Raw genomic sequence first — 26,122 nt, 5'->3', positions numbered from 1 at the left:
GGGACGGATATACCAGAAGAAATGTAATCTCTTATTTTTTTTCAATAATGGTTTGCCTTTTGTAGCGCCGCTCGAAAGTAGCTTCGTGTGCAGATCTTGAGGCGTAGAGAAATCCAAGCTACATGTGATATCTTGTACGCGTCTATGAAGCTACACCTCGTGTGCATCTTTCCTTAGTCACCATGATTTTAGGAAAATATATTTTCGGTTCAGCTATATTGTATTTACTTTTATCTAGCCTTTCTGTTAGATTGTCCTTCATTTTATCCTTATCACTAGCTGACTTCGCACTAATAATTATTGTACCATTGTTTTTATTTTGTACCCTACCTATATTCAAATTGGATGGATCGATTTTATTCAAGTCCGTTTTTGTTTTCTCTAATGCTTGTTTAACTTTGGGTTTAATTACTATTGGGGGAATTCCCTTAGTAATATTGGCATATGAATTGACTTCTTTAGCAGAAACAGCTTTATTTTGGTTTGCAACCTTTTTAATCTCTCTTATAATTTCCTCCTTTTGCTTATTAAACGCTTCATTCGGGGTATTGATCTTATTAAGCATTTCTTTGTTTGCTTTGCAAAGACTCTCTACATGTTTAATCAACTCTAATTTTTCCGTGTTCACCCTTTTTATATTATCCACAATTCTTTTCATCTCTCTTTCGCTGTGCATTATGGATGTGCTTATCTCCCTTTTGTGTTCATTCAACATTTTTTCAAGTTCTCCCTTCTGCTCCCTTAAATTTACTTTGTTAATTTCTGAAATAGAAAGTATTTCTCTGAGGGTATCATCTACATTGCAGATATATGTCATACAACCATCGCACATAAATCTTAAAAATTGCCAGCCTTGCAAGAATTTCAAGCTATATTCGTCCATAGATGCACATGCAATTGTTTTGTGATACACTTTACCACACACACCCTCACATCGTACACCTGTCTCCCCCTTTATGTTTTTGTGGCATTTATCACACACCTCCATTCTCTTTTATTTTTCTGTTTTCACCGTTACATACATATATATATATATATATATATATATATGTCGAACTGAACAAGCAAAATATGGTAATAGTCTAGTTGAGGGGTCGACTGCTAATACGCTACCAATATCGAGAGAGGTGTCAAACGACGCGTCTGACATCAGTATTAATAATACGAAGGCGGAAAATAAAAATATTAAATCGTTCAAAAGATATTAACCAAAAACCGAAAAAAGACCCGCGGGTACCTCCGAAACCGGGGGTGGGATCCACAGTATTTTTGCGCAGAACACCTTTCGGTAGTAGTGCAGTTTACGGTACCCACCCTAAAGTTGGGCCAAGATTTTCGAGTGAGGTATCAAAAGACGCTTATTAATCTCGAGAACAATAATCCGAAGGCGGAAAAGAAAAATTGTATCTCTGTACCGAAATATTTGCAGTTGAAGTTGGCGATTTTAATGTGGTTGTTGTTGTGTTTGTACCCACAAAAGAAATCGTGCATCACCGTGGCAATAGCCATTGTTATACCACACACCCGGACTTGGCATGGCGTAGCCCAGGGCTATTTTTTATAAGCGCGGCCAAAGGCCGCCAACGCAGAAAGGTGTTCTGCGCAAAAATACTATGGAACCCACCCCCGGCTTCGGAGGGACCCGCGGGTCTTTTTTCAGTTTTTCGTTAATATCTTTTGAATACGCGTCTTTTGATACCTCATTCGAAAATTTTGGCCCAAATTTCGGTGGGTACCGTAAACTGCACTATTACCCACCTTTCTGAGTGGGCGGCCTTCGGTCGCGCTTATAAAAAATAGCCCTGGGCTACGCGATGCCAAGTCCTGGTGTGTCGTATAACCGTGGCTACCGCCACGGTGATGCACAATTTTTTTTGTGGTTACAAACACAACAACAACCACATGAAAATCGCCAACTTCAAGTGCAAATATCTCCGGATGTAGATAAAATTTTTCTTTTCCGCCATCGGGTTATTGTTATCGAGATTAATACGCGTCGTTTGACACCTCTCTCGATATTTTTGGTAGCGTATTAGCAGTCGACCCCTCAACTAGACTATTACCCAAAATATATATTAGCACAATACCATTTGAAAATTTCACTTTAATGTTTATTTGTATACAAAAACACTTTATTTTTTGAATGTTGGTACATCACCTCCCTACAAGACAGGTACGCGTTACCTAATCGATTACTTAATAGTCACCAATAACTTGTTCACCAATTATCGTTGTTGTTGTTGTTGTAGCAATGCTCGCCCCACCTAATAGCCGCGGTCAATCACAAATTGTCATCAATAGCCTCTAACGGGAGTCCAAGGAAACATGCCGTTTCAACAGGGGTGGACCATAAGGAAAGGGGTGCTAGAGGCGTTGGTTCCACATTACAATTGAAGAGATGGTTGGTGTCATGTGGGGACACATTGCAAGCGGGGCATACATTTTGTATGTCGGGGTTGATTCTGGATAGGTAAGAGTTTAACCTGTTACAGTATCCAGAACGAAGTTGAGCAAGAGTGACACGCGTTTCCCTGGGGAGTATGCGATCCTCTTCCGCGAGTTTTGGAAAATTTTCGTCAAGTACTGGATTCACCGGGCAATTCCCGGCATAAAGGTCCGACGCCTGTTTATGGAGTTCACCAAGGACCTGCTTGTGTTTTTTCACTTCATACGGCTGGTCAGCATCTCATTTCTCTCCCTGATGGGGAGTATTCTCGCCTCATTATGCAGATGGTGTTCTGGGGACATTAGAAGACAGCCCGTGGCGATTCTGAGAGCAGTATTTTGGCAGGCCTGTAGTTTCTTCCAGTGGGTGATTTTTAGGCTTGGCGACCATATGGGTGACGCGTAGCACGTAATCGGCTGGCTAATTGCTTTGTATGTAGTCATGAGCGTTTCTTTATTTTTTCCCCAAGTACTGCCAGCGAGGGATTTGAGGATTTTGTTACGGCTCTGAATTCTCGGAACAATTGCGGCTGCGTGCTCACCAAAATGTAGATCCTGATCAAACGTCACACCCAAGATTTTGGGGTGTAGGACAGTCGGTAGCGTAGTGCCATCGACGTGGATGTTCAAAATGGTCGACATTTGGGACGTCCACGTTGTAAATAAGGTCGCGGAAGATTTAGTCGGTGATAATGCAAGGTTTCGCGAGGCGAAAAAACTGGAGAAATCAGGGAGGTAGCCGTTTATTTTATTGCATAGCGCATCGATCTTTGGGCCTGAGCCTATGGCCATTATTGTGCAGTCATCGGCGTAGGAAACGATTGCGACTCCTTCCGGTGGTGAAGGTAGCTTAGATATGTAGAAATTAAACAAAAGTGGGGATAGGACACCACCCTGTGGCACCCCTTGTTTAATTCTCCTTGGTTTTGATGTTTCGTTTCTAAATTGCACCGAAGCTTGCCGACCACCCAGATAATTTGCGGTCCACCTTTTAAGACATGGGGGAAGGGTAGACCCTTCCAGGTCTTGCAGTAACGAGCCATGGTTGACCGTATCAAAAGCTTTTAATAGGTCTAGCGCTACGAGTACTGTTCTGTGGTGGGGGTATTGATTTAAACTGCAATTTATCTGGGTGCTAATGGCATTTAGCGCGGTGGTAGTGCTATGGAGTTTTCTGAAGCCATGCTGATGAGGGGCTAGCTTGGAAATAAGGGAGCAAAATGGCTTCAAGCGTCTTTGCCACTGGCGATAGGAGAGATGTCGGACGATACGACTCACCTATGTCAGCTGGTTTCCCAGGCTTTAGTAGGGGGACCACCTTGGCCATTTTCCATTTCTCAGGTATGACAAAGGTGGAAAGAGACAGGTTGAAGACATGCGCTAAATATTTGAAACCCTCTTTGCCTAGGCTTTTAAGCATCGGCATGGCAATGCCGTCTGGGCCCACTGCTTTGGATGGTTTAGCACGACCGATGGCGTCCTCAACCTCTTCAGCGGTGATGGTGATTGGTGACGCGCTTAATTTGTGTTTATGTGCGTGTCTATTGGCTCTCCGTCTATCTTTGTCGACCGTAGGATGCATTATATATTGTCGGCAGAAAGCGCTCGCGCATTTTTTCGCGTCCGACAGCACTTTGTCGCCAAAGGCGATGGAAACTTTGTCTTTGTGCTTAGTCGGATTCGATAGGGACTTTACGGTGGACCAAAGTTTACCCACACCGGTAGAGAGGTTACAACCTCTTAGGTGCTCCTCTCATTTCGACCGCTTGTGTTCATCCACAAGCAATCTGATGCGTTGGTTTATATCCCTTATTTGGGGGTCGCCTGGATCAAGCTGTCTTATAAGGTCACGTTCTCTCGCTATGTTTGCGGCCTCCGCCGGGAAGTGGGCCGGATTCGGGAATTCTCCCGGCGGGAATGAAATGTGCCGAGGCGGATTTAATGACCTTACGGAAGGCACGCTCCCCTTGGCGGGCATCAGTCGGGATAGGGAGTGCAGCAAAGCGGCTGTCTGTAAAGGATTTATATTCTTCCCACTTTCCTTTTTTGAAGTTTATGAAAGTGCGTTTTTCAGTCACGATGAAGTCGGCGGTACGCTCAAGCGAAATAAGTATTGGCAGGTGGTCGGATGCCAATGTTACCATCGGCTGCCAGTTGACGCAGTTTACGAGTTCTGCGCTCACGATTGAGATATCTGGCGAGCTGTGACAGCTTCCTACCATACGTGTGGGGGCGTCTCCGTTTATTGTGCAGAACGTCGTTTCTTCTATTTGATCCGCCAACATCTCACCCCTACTGTCCGCCCGCAAGTTTGAATGCCATAGATCATGATGGGCATTGAAATCGCCTAAGATAATGCGAATGTTGCCAGTGAGTAAGGCTCTGATATTAGGGCGGTATCCACTGGGGCAACAGGTGGCAGGAGGGATGTAGATGTTGATGATTTCTAGGTGTGCATCGCCTGACCGGACAGATAGGCCTTGACGTTCTAAGACATTGTCCCTGCGGTCGATGCCAGGATCAAATATATAATATTGCACAGAGTGGTGTATGATAAACGCGAGACCGCCTCCATTTCCGCTCTCGCGGTCTTTCCTGTGGACATTATACCCAGAGCAGGTCTGCAATGCAGATCTCGCTGTGAGTTTAGACTCTTGAATCGCAGCAATGCGGATGTTGTGCCGCTTCATGAAATCGACTATCTCCGTAATCTTCCCTGTTAGTCCATTACAGTTTAACTGCAGAATTCTGAAGTGCATAAGGGGAGACGTCGCCACTCTGGGGGTAAGTGGCGGGTGACTACGCCTGGGTTGTGGAAGGCCAAGATGCAATTGCTGTTGTGGCCCTGGGACTGGGCGTCCTTGGGCAAGCATTGGGGTACCCGGATGATTTGGGTTTGCGACCTGGCAACATGGCGCGATGAAACCCCTCGGGGGGTTGCCGTCGCGGAGACCAGAACATCTAGGAAAGTGGCACCACCCAAGGCAGGAGCTGCATTGGGTGGATGTCGCAAACCTATATATTCTGTGCTGGCAGACGGTGCAAACGGAGGTAGGGACTAAGAGTCTGTTTCCCTGACCTGCACGATTGCTGCCGGAAAAGAGGAGGAGAGAAGACGGGGGCAGGGGCTGATGCTCAGCATTGCTACCAACTTTACTACGAAGGTAGTAGTTATGAGTGGTATCACCTGTTTGAGTTGTTGGCGCCGTGGGGCCGAGCAGCAGCGGGTACTTTTTGTGGCTTGCTGAGCAGCGGGGCTGCTGGAAGGTAGTGGGGGGGGGGGGCGCTTAGGCGTAGACTACGGGACGCCGTTGGGCGTCAACAGCAAGGAGCCACAAAAGATTTATAAAAGTTACGTGGACGTCGGGTTTTGGGATCAAGCCCAGAACAACCTGTCCGATGCAACCATCCCTTGCACGAGACACACTGAACAGAGTATGACCGTCCTAAAAAGATTCTTTTCCGGCAGATGCAGCAAAACCATTCCTCAGGACCGGGGTCAGGGACGGACCCGGATTGGATTCGATGCCTTCCCGGAGTAAGAGAATATGGAGCAGTCCTGCTGCAAGGAGCTGCTGGGAGGATGACAATTTGTGGGAGGGACGAAACAAATTAGATGGGGTCACACTGAAATGACAGTCCTTGGTCAGGAAAAATCCCAAGTCGCTCCGGTACATAGAACCGACTGCCTTGGGAAGCGCACCAATTATCGTCTTAATGACTTTTGCATTGCTGTCGTGAAAAAGGTAACGCATGCGCTCAAAATAGCGTACGTGTGACTCGCTTTCTCGCTCTTACCTATTGTGTTTTCGACATTCCTTCTCGCTCGATGTTATTTACATTTTTGAGTTACTTCATCAGTTATGTTTTCGTTATCGCTAACCAAAACATATGCAACAACAACAACACGGGTAACTGGCCTATCGGTTACCCGTATCGGTTACCTTCTGTCAAATCGCTTTTTCCATGAATGAAACGCGTCCTTTATGTTCAGATAATATTTAATTATAAATAATTCATATATACAATATATTTTTACAATTTAAATTATTCCCTTATTACTCTAGTGAACTTTACATATGTGTATATTGATATGTACAAGCTAATTAAGCACAATAACGTCTATTAATAGCTGTGCCCTCTGAAACTTTCGAAGCTCAGTGATGATGCCCAATTTTTCCTGCGCTGGTGGTGTTGTTCAACATCAGTTTGCAGATCCATATGAGTTTTGTAGGGATAATACCGGAAGCCCCAATTCGTGCTATCAAAGTCGATTTACAGGTGATATTGATCCTTTGGTCTTGACCCTTTCCCATAGTATGCTTGTTAGCGCCTTATCTGTGGTACTAAAAAGGCGAGGGGATAGTTGTTGCAGTTTTCTTATAATTTGAGCAAATTTATGTTCTTCCTTCAGCTACAGCTGGAATATTTGGAATATTGCTATGCGCACATCGTCAAAATCAAATTACCTAGAATGAGAAAGAAACTAATATCAGCAAGGATAGATTAAAGTTTTTAATATATTTAACCCGAAAAGTGTTCTATAAATAGGGCTCCACAATTAGCTCTTTTCTGGGAGGCCAAAGGCACAAGGGACTCAAGGAGATTTCAGATAACTAGAATCAGGGGTACCCGAAAATACTTCACTGTTGCATTCATAGAGAACAGAACATTATAACAAGGGATAATTGATTGATGTTACGAAGGAAATTAGACGTGCTACAAAAACAAACAAATGCAGATGACTGTTTAATTCAACAACAACAACTGTTTAATTCATTATCCAAAGTTCTTGTATGGACGTGCAGTATGAAAAGTGCAAAGTACTGCTAAAACTGATTTCCCCGAGTAACCCGGGATCGAATTGATGTGACTACGCCTATCCTTCTTTAGCAGCAGGGTCTAGAACCAGTTCCCTGTTGGACAGGAAAATAAACGTTTGGTTATCTCCAAGTTGATCATATGCTATTACAGAATATACTCGTTTGCTGCATCCGACCAGTACATCCAACTTTCCCATATTTTCTGGGCTCAGCAAGGGTATCCTCCTGAATGGTGCATTTGTTGCACGCTGCTGCCTGGCCGCTCACCGAACAACACAAGACACGACGGAACTTTCCTTGGGACACCCAAGGTCACTAACGCTTCTCATGGCTCCAGCGGGTTAGGGAGCTTAGAGTATACCCGCGGTAGGCATGCCTGCGTAAGAGGCGATTAAAATACCAAATTGGTTCAGGGGGTTGTATAGCGCAACCCGATCAATGGGTTGCCAGCGCAATATATAGCTTCTCCAACCCAATTGTGAACCTCACCTACCCGTGGCGAATCCTGTTTCTTTAACAGCCGAGGCTCTGGCATGTTCCACATGTTCCTTATGGATCTACATTTGAAGGCACTTAGTTAGCTGACATCGCTTACTTAAACGGTTGATTCTAAAGTAAAAACCAAAACAAAATAGAGGTTAGGTTGAACTGGCGGGTTCATGACGACCTCACATAGGCTGAATGAGTCCGTAGTGTTACCAGAAGTTTGTTTTAACGACAAAGCTAAAAACCCTATCAACAACCAGGACATGTTATAAATTAACTCCGTCCTCTTAACAAATACCAGAAGCTTCCTAGAACTTAAGCCACTTGCTGCTTCCAGATCTGACAGCTGTCAGCTGGAGTCTTAGCCTGGCAAGCGCAGGGCACGAGCCAGAACTTAATCGATCGTTTCCACCTCCAACCCGCACTTCCTACATCTGCTATCACTGACCAAGCCTAATTTAAGGCATGTGACGCCAGAAGTCAGTGTCCAGTAAGAATACCCGTCATGAGTGTACAGTCTACAGTTTAATGATAATGAAAATATAAGAATCAGTGTTTATGAATAACATATTTTAATTAATCTCTTACAACAACGTGATCGGTGGCTACATCGCCATGTAGATAGTGTGGTGTTCCACCTGGTATAAACGTAGGTAATGTATGTGCTCAACCGTGCAAATGGACATAGGCAGTAACATTATTCACATAAACATAGCTTGGTATTTGTGCAGGTATCAATATAGCATACATTGGTCCAGTTCGGTGTGCACCAGCCACTGGTACAAACACTTTTGAATGCATAGCTTTCATATAGATTGGATGTCCAGCAGTGCTCCGGTTGTGCCAAAATGTAATGGGCTGCTCAGTCTCTTGGTACGGCTGTATAGGTATGGGCGGGTGCAATGTATTACTAGTCTGCTCAAGATCGTATGGTACATAGATGGCTCGAAGACGCCAGAGGGGTTGGAGCCAGAGTTTTCGGACCCAGAGCCAAAATATCAGTAACTCTAAAAGCACATCCGAGCATTTTCAAGCGTAAGTATTCGCCATAAGTTAGTGCGCTAAGCTGAACCTTCAGCGCTGATACGCCAATGAAACAATTGCCATACTCAGTCAGACAGTCAGGCCCCACTAAAGGCATTTGTGGCGTTCGAAATAAAGTCAGCACTGGTCCTTCAGTGAGTAGAAAAGCTAAATCAATTAGGAGCACACAACGTAGTACTGTTGCCCTGGGCCCTAGGCCACAGGGGAGTAGAGGGTAATAAGCAGGCGGACTCAGTGTTTAATTTATTGCGTCCCTCCCACAAATTGTCGTCCTCCCAGCAGATCCTTGCAGCGCGTCTGCGCCATACTCTCCTCTTCCGGGAAGGTATCGACCTCAATCCGGGTCCTTCTCCTGACCCCGGTCCTGAGAAATGAGTTTGCTGCGTTTGTCGGAAATGAATCTTTTTAGGACGGTCATATATATAAGGGCCTGAAATATTTCAATGAACTTCTTAATCACATAAAAAGTAGTAATAACTTCTATGCTTTTAAAAAAAGTTTATTGGGGCATTGTAAAACCCTTCCAATAAGATTAAGTTTTTCTCTTATTTTTTACATGATATATCCGATACTGGAACGCGAAAAGGGAATGGTAATATTGAAAGCAGCAAAATACAATGCATCCGGCCCTAAGGAAAAGAAAATCGGTCGCCACCTGTAACTCCAGACAGTTCCAACAACTAATTTCGCTGGAATTCGGTATTTCCAGCTGATATTTACTGTTGCTGATCGGAATCACTCGCATTCCGACAGCATTAATATAACAATAAAATTATATAATGTGTAACAAAAATAACGAAAATAAGGCCAAACAAAAGTTGGAGCTGGGGGGATAGGAAACACGTCCTTTTCAACCTCCCATTATATGTTGAGCTGTGCTAATCGGAATCTTCATGCATTCCGACAGCATCTTTACTAAACAAAGTTGAGGGGTGATTGGATACACGTTATTTTCAATTTCCAACATCCAAAGACATGTTTAGCTGTGTTGATCGGAGACTAATACATTCCGACAGATTAAGATAAGACCTATTAACACGTTACAATGTGATGAAAAAATTTTGGAAACAGTGGTAAAAAATCAGCTGGTAAAATATTTAGAAGATAATGTAATTATTATACCTCAACAATCTGGTTTTCGAAAAAAACATTCATGTGAAAGTGCTTTGAATTTGGTTTTAGCTAACTGGAAAGAAGACTTAAGCAGGAAAAAACACATATTAGCTGTGTTTTTGGATTTAAAGCGTGCATTCGAGACGATCGACCAAAAATTAATGCTGAAAAAGCTTTCTTGCATTGGCGTTTCTGGTATAGAACTAAAATGGTTTCAAGACTTCCTAATTAACAGATACCAAAGAACAGTGATTGGAACGTCCGTATCGGATAAAAGGGAGGTACCTGTTGGTCTACCTCAAGGGTCTGTGCTGGCACCCATAATGTTCAATATATATATTAATGATATAACTAGCTCCATTAAGCACTGTGAAATAAGATTGTTTGCTGATGATACATTGCTGATGATAAGTGGGAACAATATTACTGAAATATATGCCAAGCTACAAGAAGATCTTAACAGCGTATATGGTTGGTTATGCGTAAACAGACTAAAAGTGAATGTCAATAAAACGAAATTTATGGTTATATCTAGACGCAATTTTCAAAACAATGAGCTACAAAACTTAAATATAAATAACGAACTAATTGAAAAAGTTAGCATTATAAAATACTTGGGAATAAAAATAGATGATAAGCTGAATTTCAACGAGCACGTGGATTATACGGTAGGAAAAATAGCGAAAAAGTTATATTTTACACAACGAACCTGCAAATATTTAAATAGAAGGTATAAAATCATCGTCTACAGATCTATAATCGAACCTAATTTTATTTATTGCCCAACTATATTTTTCATTTTGCGAGATAGTCAGATATACAAGCTACAAAAGCAACAGAACCGCGCTATGAGATTCATTCTCAAAAAACGGTATGACACACCTATCAGAGACATGCTATGCTCTCTTAATTGGCTTAGAATTAGACAGCAACTTTTTTATTATACCATAAAATTTATTAAAAACATAATAGAAGGAACTTTGCCTGCGTATTTGAGGACTAATATAAAATATGTAAAAGATGTGCACTCTGTAAATACTCGTAATAAAAATGATTTTAATCTGCCGGCTTATAAAACTGAAGCAGACAAATGTAATCTGTATTATAAAGGTCTTAAATCATATAACGAACTACCGATTGATATTAAATCATGTCATTCCAATAAATTTAAACAAAAATTGTACAATTATTGCAGAACACTACCAATTTAGTGCTGGACAGGCGGACTTCCATAGCATCGATAGAAGTGCAGCGAAACTATACTGCTGTGTAGCGAAACTATACTGCTGTGTAGCGCCAAGACTTCCAAGCTCTTGTGCGCATACAAAAAAGGTTGCCGAAGCACATACTGAAACGCATCACTCGATTAACTCAGTGCATCGCCGTGCAGATGTTGCCTTCGCGCTTTACTAACATGCGTAAAATGCCTACATACTACATAATCACAACGCTTTGTTCGCATGATCTGGAAGTCTCCCATCCATAGTACTCCAAGGTAGGACATAGATGTAACTATTCTAGATTGCATAGTCCAGAAGATAATTATAAACATGTAAAATAGATTTAAGTTAGGCTTAGGAAAGCCGTAATAAATAAATACATTACATTATACATTACATTACATTACATTACATTATATAAAATACACATATAATTAAAAAATATAAGTTCCAAATTTTGTTGCCTTAAGCTGGGAGCAATGGAGGATTGGAAACGCGTCCTTTCCTACCTTCCTTAAATGAGTGGCTCCCAGACTCGCCCCTTTGTCACGCTAGTAAATATGCTGATCGGAATCGCATGGCATTCCAACAGCATATTCAATAGAAATAAGTGATTATAACAATGAATTGTACTTAGTAGTTTAAGTTTTAGGCCTAAACAGCCGTAATAATGAATAAATTAAATTAAAAAAATAATACTCTTGTCAGTGTTTCACGTGCAAGGGATTGTTGCATCGGACAGGTTGGTCTGGGCTAGATTCAAAAATCCAGCGTCCTAGTAACTTTTATAAATCTTTTGTGGCTGTTGTTGTTCAAGGCCTCATTACATTATGAGGAAATACGGCACCTGAGAACACAGCCGTATGAAGCTAAAAAACACAAGCATGTCTTCAGTGAACTCCACAAACAGGCGTCGGACCTCTATGCCGGTGATTCCTGTACTCAAAGAACAAAACTAGCAGAGGAGGAACGCACTCTCACTAGGGAAACGAGAGTAGTCACTCTAGCTCAACTTCGAGCTGTATAACGTAACAGGTTAAACTCTTACCTATCCAGAATCAACCCCGACATACAAAACATTGTCCTGCTTGTAATGTGTCCCCACATGACACCAACCATCTCTTTAACTGTATTGTGGAACCAACGCCTCTAACACTCCTCTCATTATGGCCCACCCCTGTTGAAACAGAAAGTTTCCTTGGACTCCCGTTAGAAGACATTGATGACAATTTGTGATCGGTCGCACCTATTGGATGGGACGAAGCACTGCTATAACAACAACAGCAGGTGGACAACCCGGAAAGGGAGGCAGCAACTGCATGACCCATCGATCCCGAGCCGTTCCTGGCAGTTGGCTCACTCAATAAATGCCCCTAATAGTAGAAGGGAGGGAAAAGAGAGAACACTGGCCCAATATGCCAGGCCTGAGTCAATCTAAGTTACTGTTAGGGGGTTACAGCACAACTCGATATAGGGCATTAATAGGCTTCTCAAAAAGATAACCTAAGAATCCTAACGGCTATTCTTACAAGACAATGTAGACTGAACAGTCCCATGCAAATCTGGGTATAATATCGAAAAACACATACCGATTTTGTGATGGATCAGCCGACGGCGGACCATATCCTTCTAGATTGCGGCGCAATTTCAAGACGTATGGCTCAGTCTATGGGGGCACCATGGCCAGAGCATTCCCACATTTAATCCCTCAAGCCAAGAACACTACTGGGGTTCATTAAGAAAGTCGGCTAGGATGAGATGCTGCGAAGGAGATGTGCAAGTCACTGTGCAATCCTCAATAAATTATCTATCTATCCACGTTCCGGTAACAAGCACCATTGTGGTACTAGCCCCACCATCTCGGGAACTATTGACATGACTACATTAAACCTTCTAGAGATTGAATATTAATAATGACCGCAATACGAAAGTCTGCTAAAATGTACCATTCTCCATGGAATGCTCGATATATAACTTTCCACGTTTTGAAACAGTGATGAAAAGAGCAAAATTTACTAAAAATTTTAACTGGCTGTGGGTAGTAAGGTGTTGATGTCCTCTGTTAACGCAATATAATGACAACTGCCACGCAGGGAAAATGACAAAAATCTTGTAAATCTACTGATAATAATTAATTAATTCCTCCCCTTCTATGCAGTTCTATGCATACATACATATGTATTTTTCTCTCCAAACGCTAATTAAAAAAAATCAATTGGTTTTCACATGAACTTCGAACTCTGTCGTATTTGCATTCTTCAGTTGATTATCAACAAAAGCAAGACAAATTATTTAATATGGTAGCCAATTTACTTGCCCTTTCTGGTGCGATGATTCCTGGACAATCGGGCCGGACTAGACGTGATTTTTTTTGCTTTAAGAGAGCGTGCTTAACGCGAACAATATCATGTTATGGCACACCTTTGGTGATGCAAACAATCAGACATTTCTGCTTCTAATGCTTCTAGGATAGCAGCAGCAGCTCCCGGTGGCGCCACATAAATAACAGTTGCATGCCGATCAGTTGCCTTTTTTGCTCTGGCTACCTATCCAAGTTTAATTCACATTACATTACATATATACTATTGAAATTTTTAATCAATACAAATCAATATAAATTACCGAAGCAAATACTGGCAAACCAAGATGCGCAGTTCCCCCTTTTTTAGGGAAATACATCCAACCAGTTTGGTATCGTATTCCAAAGCATGTTGGTTGTAAAGTACCTTGTATCCTTGGCAAATGACACGTGAATCTGCATTTAATTGTAGATTTCCTCTGATTTTGGCATATTCTGAGCTGCATCGCAACCCGGCGGAGATGCTATCTATTAGAATAATATAACATTTTTTTTATTATTAAAAATGCACATACGTATGAATGAAAATCAGAAAGTAAAGGAAGTAGTGCAGTTTACGGTACCCACCCTAAAGTTGGGCCAAGATTTTCGAGTGAGGTATCAAAAGACGCGTTTTAATTTCGAGGACAATAATCCGAAGGCGGAAAATTGTATCTCTGTACGGAGATATTTGCAGTTGAGGTTGGCGATTTTAATGTGGTTGTTGTTGTTTGTACCCACAAAAAAAATTGTGCATCACCGTGCGTAGCCACGGTTATACCACACACCCGGACTTGGCATGGCTTAGCCCAGGGTTATTTTTTATAAGCGCGACCGAAGGCCGCCAACGCAGAAAGGTGTTCTACGCAAAAATACTATGGATCCCACCCCCGGTTTCGGAGGGACCCCAAGGGGCTTTTTTCGGTTTTTCGTTAATATCTTTTGAACGGGTAAAAAAAGTTAACTTCCGCGTTCGGATTCTTGATCTAGACGTGAATACGCGTCTTTTGATACCTCACTCGAAAATTTTGGCACAAATTTCGGTGGGTACCGTAAACTGCACTATTACCAAAGTAAATAATGTTGTTGTTGTAGAGATAAGGACACTCCCCGTTATCGACTTTGTTGGTCCGGTAATAGTCTAGTTGAGGGGTCGACTGCTAATACGCTACCAAAAATATCGAGAGAGGTGTCAAAAGACGCGTATTAATCTCGAGACGGAAAAGAAAAATTTTTTCTATGTCCAGAGATATTTGCAGTTGAAGTTGGCGATTTTCATGTGGTTGTTGTTGTGTTGTACCCACAAAAAAAATTGTGCATCACCGTGGCGGTAGCCACGGTTATACCACACACCCGGACTTGGCACGGCGTAGCCCAGGGTTATTTTTTTTTAAGCGCGGCCGAAGACCGCCAACTCAGAACGGTGTTCTGCGCAAAAATGCTATGGATCCCACCCCCGGTTTCGGAGGTACCCGCGGGTCTTTTTTCGGTTTTTCGTTAATACCTTTTGAACGAGTTAATATTTTTATTTTCCGCCATCGGATGGTTAATACTGGGGGCCTACTCTGTATTGCGATGCGAAAGAAAAAATACGCGAAATCGCAAAATCGGTACTCTGTATCTTGACATTCGCATGTATATTTTGACTTTCGCATTCACATTTTGCCCATTCGCAATTTTTCTCCCTTTTCGCATTGCCGGCACTCTGTAAAGCGAAAGCGAATGTCAAACAGCATTCATTTTCGCATTTTTCTTGCTACAAGTAATAGGCATTCGCATTGTTCAAATATGTAAGCATTAATTGATGATTTTATAAATTGATACCTTTATATTCATTTAAATATATATAGGACAACTCAAAAAATAAAACAAACACAAAAGCAACAATTTGTAATCCTAGTGGACTTAAAATACATAAATAAATAACAATTAAATCGAAACCACTTTTTTATAAAGCATTTCTATTGGAAGTCATGTCATTTTTTATTTGTTCTCTGATACAACTAGCAATATTTCCCATTCTATGATTTTCCACGTTTTCTGTAACGTTCACTTCTTCCAGTTCAATTTCTGAACTGGGAGGATTTCTTCATTTAAATCAATCCTTTCTTCATTTAAATCGTTCCATAATGCTACAGAATCTTTTTTTTAATTTGTTCAACAAAAATTAATCGTTTGCCGAAATTGTAATCGCCTTGTTTCTTTTGTTCTCTATCTTTGAGTTTGGTCAGTGATGCATACTCAAGCAAAAAATTTGCGAAAAATTATAAAAGCGCCATTGTTAGCGATGCGATAGCGCTACAGAGTTCCAATTACCTTTCGCATCGCAATTTATTTTCGCATCGCACTGCCTTTCGCATCGCAATACAGAGTAGGCCCCCTGATGTCAAGACGCGTCGTTTGACACCTCTCTCGATATATTTGGTAGCGTATTAGCAGTCGACCCCTCAACTAGACTATTACTGTTGGTCCTTTGCCGGATGCAGATCGGATACGTTCCGGGAACAACTAAGGTACTAGCCCGAACATATCGGGAGCGATTTAGTATTACATGAAACCTTGTAGGCCATCCCGTCGATTCTATACAACTTAATATGGTAACGATTTAAAAGACGGTGCACCACCTAATTTTTATAAAAAATTATCAAACGAGGAATGAAAAGACGCGCCTCGAACTCCGTTTTTATTATTATTTGATATTTTTAAATTAGGTGGTGCACCGTCTTGTAAAACGTTACCCTTAATATTATTTTGGGCGAAGGCCGCCAACGCAAAAAATGGTCTCTGCAACAAAATTTTTAATTTCCGTCACATGTCACAACTAAAATAACCATAATATTATTTTGGGCGAAGGCCGCCAATGCAAAAAGGTGTTCTCTGCAACAAAATTTTTAATTTCCGTCACATGTCACAACTAAAAGCACAAGATATTTTTCGTTGTATACAATACTATTTTTTCTCCGTTTCAAAGTTTCCCGGAATAATTAATGAACTGTCATTTCGATGACAGCATGAAACGTCGATGGGTTAGTGGAGAGCGAAAAAAGCTTTGAATGTGTGGGTGAACTAGTTACCTCCGTTGTTGTTGTTGTTGTTGTAGCAATGCTCGCCCCACCTAATAGCCGCGACCGATCACAAATTGTCATCAATATCCTCTAACGGGAGTCCAAGGAAACTTGCCGTTTCAACAGGGGTGGACCATAAAGAAAGGGGTCTTAGAGGCGTTGGTTCCACATTACAATTAAAGAGATGGTTGGTGTCATGTGGGGACACATTGCAAGCGGGGCATACATTTTGTATGTCGGGGTTGATTCTGGATAGGTAAGAGTTTAACCTGTTACGTTATCCAGCTCGAAGTTGAGCTAGAGTGACTACTCTCGTTTCCCTAGTGAGAGTGCGTTCCTCCTCTGCTAGTTTTGTTCTTTGAGTACAGGAATCACCGGCATAGAGGTCCGACGCCTGTTTGTGGAGTTCACTGAAGACATGCTTGTGTTTTTTAGCTTCATACGGCTGTGTTCTCAGGTGCCGTATTTCCTCAAAATGCTTACGGGAATGACTCCTTAAGTCCCTAGGCGGTGCTGGTTCATCAATCAGATGTCTGTTGGAATGCCCAGGTTTCTGGGTATTCAACAGGAACTGTTTGGTCAGCATCTCATTTCTCTCCCTGATGGGAAGTATTCTCGCCTCATTATGCAGATGGTGTTCTGGGGACATTAGAAGACAGCCCGTGGCGATTCTGAGAGCAGTATTTTGGCAGGCCTGTAGTTTCTTCCAGTGGGTAGTTTTTAGGCTTGGCGACCATATGGGTGACGCGTAGCACGTAATCGGCTGGCTAATTGCTTTGTATGTAGTCATGAGCGTTTCTTTATCTTTTCCCCAGGTACTGCCAGGGAGGGATTTGAGGATTTTGTTACGGCTCTGAATTCTCGGAACAATTGCGGCTGCGTGCTCACCAAAATGTAGATCCTGATCAAACGTCACACCCAAGATTTTGGGGTGTAGGACAGTCGGTAGCGTAGTGCCATCGACGTGGATGTTCAAAATGGTTGAAATTTGGGACGTCCATTTTGTAAATAAGGTCGCGGAAGATTTAGTCGGTGGTAATGCCAGGTTTCGCGAGGCGAAAAAACTGGAGAGATCAGGGAGGTATCCGTTTATTTTATTGCATAGCGCATCGATGTTTGGGCCTGGGCCTGTGGCCATTATTGTGCAGTCATCGGCGTAGGAAACGATTGTGACTCCTTCCGGTGGTTAGATATGTAGAAATTAAAGAAAAGTGGGGTTAGGACACCACCCTGTGGCACCCTTGTTTAATTCTCCTTGGTTTTGATGTTTCGTTTCTAAATTGCACCGTGTCACGTACACATACGCGAATGCATATGTGTACCCTTGGTAGGATCTCAAGACGGTTACCCTGGCTAGCTCAGAACTTCGGGTCGCGATTCTTAACCCTGCCGCCTTGAGAAGGGTGCATATTCTGGGTCATTCTTAACGGTTGTTGGCATGAGTTTCTCCCACAGGATGCCCTCCCTTCCTTGAACCGCTCCTTTTCCGGTTATACTTACATGCAGTTCCCTTCAGCTTCTGCTCCAACCATCCGAATACCTACGTCCCTTTGATCATCTTCCCCTCCCCTGTTGTTCGGCCTGAGTGCGTCGGAAACCGGCAATGGGAAAGGCGCACACGGGTCGACCTCGGGTTGATGGGTTTCTCGAAATGGAATAAAGAAACACAAGAGGATTTCCTCGTTATATTATTGTATTTAATTAGAAAGTAAAAGGAAAATATACAATTGGTATAATGTTACCTTAATGTCGCAGAAATGACGATGGTGATCCTGGGCGTTGTGAACTGCTTGGCGGTCGATCATAAAAGAGGCCGGTTATCCCGTTGAGGACAACCGCTAAGCCACGAAAAAGTCCTCTGGTGTTAAGGAGGGGAAAGCCCACACATACAACCACCCCCACATATACGTGCATGGGTGCTGACAACCTGCACACGCACACGTGCATGTGTATGAAACGCATGCATGTGCATGCACGAACACAAATGTAGGCGTCAGTGTGGGTGGATGGAAATATTATTAAAACATTAGGGAGGGGCGCCGTCAATCAGGTAAAAGTTAGGCATTGGGCCTAAACATGCCGCCCCCTTGCGGTACGCAACGTCACAGTCCGCCAAGGATCACCGACCGCGAAGAAGAGGGAAAAAAATAAAAAACTTATAACTAACATAACCTAAAGACGGCCAGTCCGCCGGCTTGGCAGCACGCACGATGAGTTGCATAGCGTGCATGCATGAGTGTTGATGCCTCGGTCATTCGCCACTCTTCCCGTCCTGGTTAGAGGTTGATGAGCCATGGTTGCCTAAAGCTAGGGATAAAGAAAAGCAGTAAGAAGATATATGTATGTGTTGATATATCTTGCCGTTTAAAAAGACTCCATTTATTTAAAAAAAAAACGTACTATTTAAATGTATGAACTTAAACAATAGGCTAACATGTTGAAGACTCCAGGCTGGTTACGTATGAAACAAAAGATTTTTTTTTCACTCCATAAATAAAAAATATAAATAAATAAAACATGTAATATATTCTAATTTACGAATTAGGCTTCTGGCCGTAATGAATATATAATAATAATAATAATAATAAAAAGTAACCCCTAAGGTGTAGTAGTACCCACCCAATTACAGGGTTTTAATGTTTAATTGGGTTTAACTGAATGAGGTTAGGAAGATGCAAAACCTTTTCAATTAGCTCCTGCGGGAAAGTCAGATCGGCTGGGTTCCCGAGAGCACCCACCCGAATATGGTGCTCTGCGCAAGCAGGGGTCCGAACGAGGGCGGCAAAACTCCTGGTGTTATCACCTCGGCATATACGTCGGCGCCAAGAACCAGCCGGATCGGTTTGGAGGCATAAAACTGCGGGTCTGCCAGGCGGATATGCTCGTAGGGAGTCGCTGTGCTGGAGTCGATACTGTGCGATGGAATGACGCGCTGAAAATCGCAGATGCACACCGCATGCTTCTTCACCGTCTTGCTGTTTCCGTATTTTCCGCGGAATCGGATAAAGCAGCCGAGCTCTCCGGCGGCGTGGGTGGTCGGCAGTGCTAAGTCCTGCGCCAGGCTGCTGTCGATCGTTGTGCGGGGGGAGCACGCATCAATAAGTGCACGAATAAGATGTAATCGCCCCCCGGCTTCCACCTTCACGATCGCAGTCGGCGTAAGAATAGCCATCGGTCGCAAGATGGAACCCGAGGTAGTGTTGCTGATGGGATTACCGTTACGGAATGTCGTACGGAGAGGTAGCTGGCGCGGCCGTGGGGCCAGTCTACGCTCTTGGGTGCTGTCGTTGTGAGTGGAATTACTCGTGCGATATCGCTGGCGTGGCCGAATGGCCAGTCGACGTTCGTGGATGATTGGATGACTTTGCGTGTGTCGTTTATTGAGTGAGCGGGAAGGCCGTAGTTCCGCGCCACTCTGGCTCCGTCTTTCATGGGCTAACAGGGGTCGGAACGGCCGTGGGTCCGATCACCCGATGTACGGTTGTGGCGACTTTGTGGTTGCTTCTGCCTGGTAATTTTCCGGTGCGTCGCGATAAAAAGCTGACTCTGAAGCGTGAATGGATAGCATTTCATCTGTCTCTTCTCCTGCGTGGTGGGACCTACTCTCTCTGGATGCCCGTATCATTTCGCGCTGTTCCTCTTCCTCCTCTTCCACTTGCTGTGCCCAACTTTTATAGGGCTCTGGTTGTCGTGGAAGATCTTCCATAGGTAAATGTAATGTAGTGTGGTGTGGTGTGGTCGACCACATCGTCGACACCTGCCGGCGCTGGAACAATTTTTAGCGCGATATACCATCGATAAACAATTTTGGCAATAGTTAAGGCGGATGATCTCGCGCAACCGCTGTAGAGGGGTCTTCGCCCCGAATGGGATGTTGAGCGTCACATAGAGGGCACGGCTTGGGGTAGCGACCGGCCTGGCGTTCGGTTCTTTTGCGCAACGATGCTTAGCGAGTCATTCTATGCAGAGTGTGAAAGAAAACAAAAGGAAACTCGTTTTACTTATAATGACAGAGTCACGCGTTCTGTGGCGAGTAAGACCTAATTTGATTATCGACGTTAGGCAATTTTATTAGCGCGTGTGTAGGGGGAAAAACATCTGTTGCTGCAAAAAAAATATTTGGCGCACATTATGTCCATGGCCTCTTTCCCTGCACGTTATGTGCCTGGGTCTTTAGTGCCTTATTTTGTGTCACCCGGTAGCGTTTTAGTTAAAGCCTTCCGCGATTTACAACCAGATTGACTGAATTTTTGTATGTGTGCGTGTCGGGTATTTGACGTTTGCCCCGCGACTATCAAATAAAAAGCCATCAATCAACATTTGCGTTGAGAAACCGTAGCGTTCGGACGTGAATATGTCGTCACCGGATGATGACTTTTTTTTACTTGCAACTACAGCAGTTTTTTTAAATAATAAAAAAATTAATAAAAATTTTATTAAATAATAATAAAAGCTTTACATTCCATAAAGCTGGTAAACATTGATAATTTTCAATAAATTTTAATATAAATTGCTGTTCTTCCGCGCACTTTTTCATTTTGAATGTCGAGACAAACTAAATACAACACTGCGTTTTGTCAATCACACCCCGCGACTATAAGCCTTCCGCGATTTACAACCAGATTGACTGAATTTTGTGTGTGTTAGTGCAGTCGGGTGGCTTCGTGACACACGTATTTGTTGTCGGCTACACGTTGATGAAAATCAAAAATTTTTGATTTTTTCATTTGACGCTAGCTTATTTGATAGTCGCGGGGTGTGATTGACAAAACGCAGTGTTGTATTTAGTTTGTGTCGACATTCAAAATGAACAAGTGCGCGGAAGAACAGCAATTCATATTAAAATTTATTGAAAATTATCAATGTTTAGCAGCTTTATGGAATGTAAAGCTTTTATTATTATTTAATAAAATTTTTATTAATTTTTTTATTATTTAATAAAACTGCTGCAGTTGCAAGTAAAAAAAAGTCATCATCCGATGACGGCATATTCACGTCCGAACGCTACGGTTTCTCAATGCAAATGTTGATTGATAGCTTTTTATTTGATAGTCGCGGGGCAAGCGTCAAATACCCGACACGCACACATACAAAAACTCAGTCAATCTGGTTGTAAATCGCGGAAGGCTTTATCAAATTAGCTAGCGTCAAATGAAAAAATCAAAAATTTTTGATTTTCATCAACGTGTAGCCGACAACAAATATGTGTGTCACGAAGCCACCCGACTGCACTAACACACACAAAATTCAGTCAATCTGGTTGTAAATCGCGGAAGGCTTTTAGCCACGGGCACACTAGTGCTGCAGAAAAATTTGCATTTACGATTTTCGGTTCGCACATTCTGGTACCGAACCGGGTAGAAAGTGTATAGCGTGGGTTCTTTTGATTCGCTGTTATTTGTGTTGTTGGTGCTAAAAACCAACAATTTTCCTGCCCGCCACAAAAAATGTTTGGACAGCAAAATTTTATGCGATATAAAGGAAAATTTTATATTTTTATTTCGCTGTATCTGCCAGAAACAAATTTTGCTGTATCATCGATACTTCGTAAATATCGTTTTTTTTTTTATAAATAAGTGGATTGACGGTATTCGGCCCCTTATTGACCTTATTGATTCCGGTTCGTCTTCTGTGTCCCGAACCATGGCTGTTGACAAGAGGTGTAGGACACCTTACCTAGATCGCGTCCTAAACAATCGGACTTGTTGCGCTTAAGGATCCCAATCGTGATTCCCGTGGATCGCTTCCAACGTGTTCACGGCCGGAGGAAAATGTTGTACGAGTGGCAACCTTTCTTTGTTCATTCAGAAATGTCATTCATTCATGAAATATGGATACACACATATTGAATGAATTTACATCCGGATGAGTATAACGTGATTTGGTAAGTATATTGATAAATTCTTATAATGTCTTCCTCTTGTACAGCTCTACTAATTTCTTTTTTATTTTTTATTTCGTTTCAGGTATCTATTTAAGCAATGCGCCCCAAAAACAGCAGCACCCGCTGAAAGTTCGCCCAAAGACAAACAAAAAACCATTTGCTCTGCCTGCGGAAAGGGCTCCTCACATTTGGGAGAAATCAAGAGAAAAAATGTCGACACTTTCCGAGTGAGCATTACCCCAGAAGCTGGACCCATTGAATCCTTACCAGCAAAGCATACAAACAGCGCTATGGCCAATGAATCATCGCCGGCACGCTGCCATAAGATATTAAAATACCGGTTGTACCGCAAAATTTTGGGTTTTTTTTTTTTTTGAGTTCTTGGGTGTGCAAATATTCCTAACCTGTAAAATACAAACCATTTGACATGTCTCCCTTATGGTTTGCAAACCGCTTCGATTTCTGGTGGGTACATTTCAAAGGTAATTAAGGTTCAATAATCATTCGCAAGAGTATGTCCATACGTAAACGTTCGCAGCCAAATAATTTTTCTAAAAGTTTCCTCTTTGCCTAAACAACCCTAATTGTAAAACACCCCAGTTGCCTTATGCAGAGAGCAGTCGTCATTCCAGCCGGCAGCACCAACTGAGCAGATGTTTGTCGGACAGCTGCCCATATGCGAATTGGCAAATTTCAACAATACGTGCAATACCTTTTTGACAAGCAGAGAGAAAAGCAGCTCTTAACTTTGAGCAGCTAATAAAATCTTTCAATTTAAAATGTTTCAATTACATCGCGTTCAGAAAGCAATCTGAAATGGTGGCGAAGAAGCCCAGGCCAAAGAAGAAGCCAGTTACCAAGAAGGTTGCGTCGCACCGTTGGCCGTCAAGAAACCTGTTGTAAAGAAGGTGGTTAACCAGCTCTTCGAAAAGCGTCCCAAGAATTTCGGCATAGGCCAGAATGTCCAACCTAAACGTGACTTATCTGGTTTTGTAAAATGGCCCAAATATATTCGTGTTCAGCGCCAAAAGGCTGTTTTACAAAAGCGTTTGAAGGAACCTCCACCAAATCATCAATTTAGCCAAACTTTAGATACAACAACTCACGACGTTGATCCATTGGAGTTGGTGCTGCTTTTGCCTGCTCTTTGCCGTAAAATGGGTGTACCTTATTGCATCGTGAAAGGCAATGCCCGTTTGTGTTTGTTAGTGCGATGCAAGACCTGCACAGCTTTGGCGCTGACAAGTGTCGAGGCCAACGATAAGGCTAACTTTGCTAAGTTTTTGGAAGCAATAAAGAAGAATTATAATGATCGTCATGATGAGATCCGTAAGCACTGGGGAGGTGGTATTCTCGGCTCTAAGGGTTTGGCACGCATTGCTAAATTGGAGCGCACTAAGGCGCGTGAATTGGCACAAAAACAAGGTTAAACATGTAGAGATATTTGTAATTCTATGTTTGCTAAGTATTTTTAAATGCTGAATTTTGCCAAGCAGTACCAAATTAATGGCAATGGAAAAGTAAATAAAATAGCTTATACTCGACTTTCATGAAGTAATTTGTTTGTAAACTTTTCGAAAAGAATCGCGTTAAGTTTTTATATAAAAAGACGTTTTATCTATAGTAAATACACAAAAGTTGCAATAGAGTCAATTTACGTGTCTGCTTCTGCATCTGGATGCAGCTACCTATCAAGTCATTTATCAACTAAAAGTACTCACCACAGCTATGCTTGCCGTAATCATACTGCGTCGGCGTCTCATCCAGACACAATGGGGTGCGCTAATACTACTAATTGCAGGCGTTGTTATGGTACAACTAGCACAAATGGTCGACTAGACTAAGGTTGGTGGTAAAGAACAAACAAGCGGTCGTGAACAAAATCGTTTACTTGGTTTATGGGCTGCACTTGGTGCCTGTTTTCGATACGGTTTTGGCGGTATATATTTTGGGAAAAAAATCCTTAAAGGTGCCGATATATCGGTATGGGTGCGTAATGCACAATGAAGTTTATTGAGTATACCATTCGGTATACTAACATGTTTCGTTATTGATTGACGTCAAATTTGGAAAGATGGTTTCTTCTTAGGTTATGATTTATTTATGGGGTATTTAATATTTTTACAAGCTGGTGATGGCCTAATTGTTGCTGTTGTTGTTGAATATGCTGATAACATATTAAAAGGTTTTGCCACATCATTAGCAATTGTTATATCGTGTATAGCTTCACTATATATTTTGATTTTAAATTTAACGTTAAGTTTTGCTGGAGGAGCAGGCTAAGTGATTGCATGAATATTCTTATGGGTCATGACCCTAAAAATCTGGACAAACAAATTCAACAACGACAGCTCCACAAAGATCGTCGGCACTTTTAGAGGCTGAGGAAAAACTCTTGCCTGGAGTTTGAAAATAATGGGAGTTTAGTGACACCGTGGGCCAGAGTATGAAGTCGAACATTTTTATAAAGTTTCCTTATTTAATAGCGCAAATGTTAATGAAATGCAATTTCGAGTAATCACAGTTCGGTATTAAGAGCCGTTTGCTAAGAAATAATTTAGGCAATTCACAAGGTATCCTATTCGCCGTATGTGGTCCAATTTTATAGTGGAAACCCTGAAAACAATCCAAATCTTAAAATTGTGCTTGGATACACTCTTGTGAATTGCGCAATCATAGACAAATAATGTAGGGCGCGATAACCTCGGAAGAGATTCTAAGCCGAGCTTCTCTTTCAATTTGCGTCGTGCTCCTATTCTTTTGTGCCGACTCTGCACAACATCTGCAAGGCAGATGAGTCCTCTTTGAGCGTTTCTCAAGGCAGACGTACGCGCGGGCGCTTGCCAAACACTGCCGAGGGGCGACCCAACTTAGAAAACTTTCCTTCTAATTGAAGAAACTTGTTGTTGCAATGATCATTACCAGTTAATGATTCACTGAATGCAATAGTGAGTTTATCATATCGATTGCAGCATGTGTCACTGCCAAATCTTTACGGCGTAGAGCGGCTACAATTTTAGGGCCAATAATTTCGCGGAAGACTGGTAAAGTTGTAAATGCGCCATATTTAACTTTACTCGCAAGTAAACGTCTAAGTGCATGAAAAATTGCTTCAATTTCAAGAATGTTCAATTGGGATGTTGGATCCAATTGCTCTAAGGAGCACGGCGTAACTTCAAGTATTGTGGGTAAGCTGATGCAGGACCAATGGTATTTATCAGCAGAGAAACGTTGTGAATTGTTAGGCTTATCAGCAAACTTTTTATAATATTTTAGTATCGAACAAAGTATGTCCTTGCGATACTCCGATGTAAAGCGCATAGAATCAACGCGTTCCTCCTTTTTTATTGGCAACAAAAATTCATTGGGGATATTTGAAGTTTTATTGGGTGCCGCCGAAACAACATCTGAGTATGTCCAACGATTTTTTAAATCCAACTTATCTGGATTATATGTGGATATTGCTGTACTATTTGGTGCTAATAAGGAACGTGCAGCGAAGGAGCTACGTGAATCGATTGATTTCGAAATCGCATTGACCAATATCTCCGGGCCTGCTGAAAAACGTCTCAACACCAATGAGCTCTATAATTTTCGCGCCATAAAACAGTTACAATATCCCTATGTACAACGGTTGGAGTACACAACCGCTTTATTGCCTTCCAAAATCCCAAGTAACAGAAGGTGAACCTGTCAATCTCTCA

General features: G+C 42.3%; 2 protein-coding genes and 1 pseudogene across 2 annotated transcripts in view; all 3 read left to right on the top strand.

Annotated features, from left to right (window-relative positions):
• Window positions 1-26,122, top strand: part of LOC137249921 (protein transport protein Sec24C-like) — a 58,246-nt gene that overhangs the window by 5,388 nt on the left and 26,736 nt on the right. The window lies entirely within an intron of this gene.
• Window positions 23,234-23,848, top strand: LOC137248546 (large ribosomal subunit protein eL8-like; the record flags this gene model as incomplete). The annotated part of the gene is made up of 1 exon (XM_067779475.1): window positions 23,234-23,848. A coding segment is annotated over one exon (615 nt), but the record flags the coding sequence as incomplete, so codon positions are not given.
• LOC137248545 (UDP-N-acetylglucosamine transporter pseudogene) lies at window positions 23,925-24,732 on the top strand (annotated as a pseudogene).

The sequence above is a fragment of the Eurosta solidaginis genome, chromosome 4 (assembly GCF_040869045.1).
Source record: "Eurosta solidaginis isolate ZX-2024a chromosome 4, ASM4086904v1, whole genome shotgun sequence".
NCBI classification, from domain to species: Eukaryota; Metazoa; Arthropoda; class Insecta; order Diptera; family Tephritidae; genus Eurosta; species Eurosta solidaginis.
Note: the sequence above shows the minus strand (reverse complement) of the source record. Positions and strands in the feature narration are given on the sequence as shown.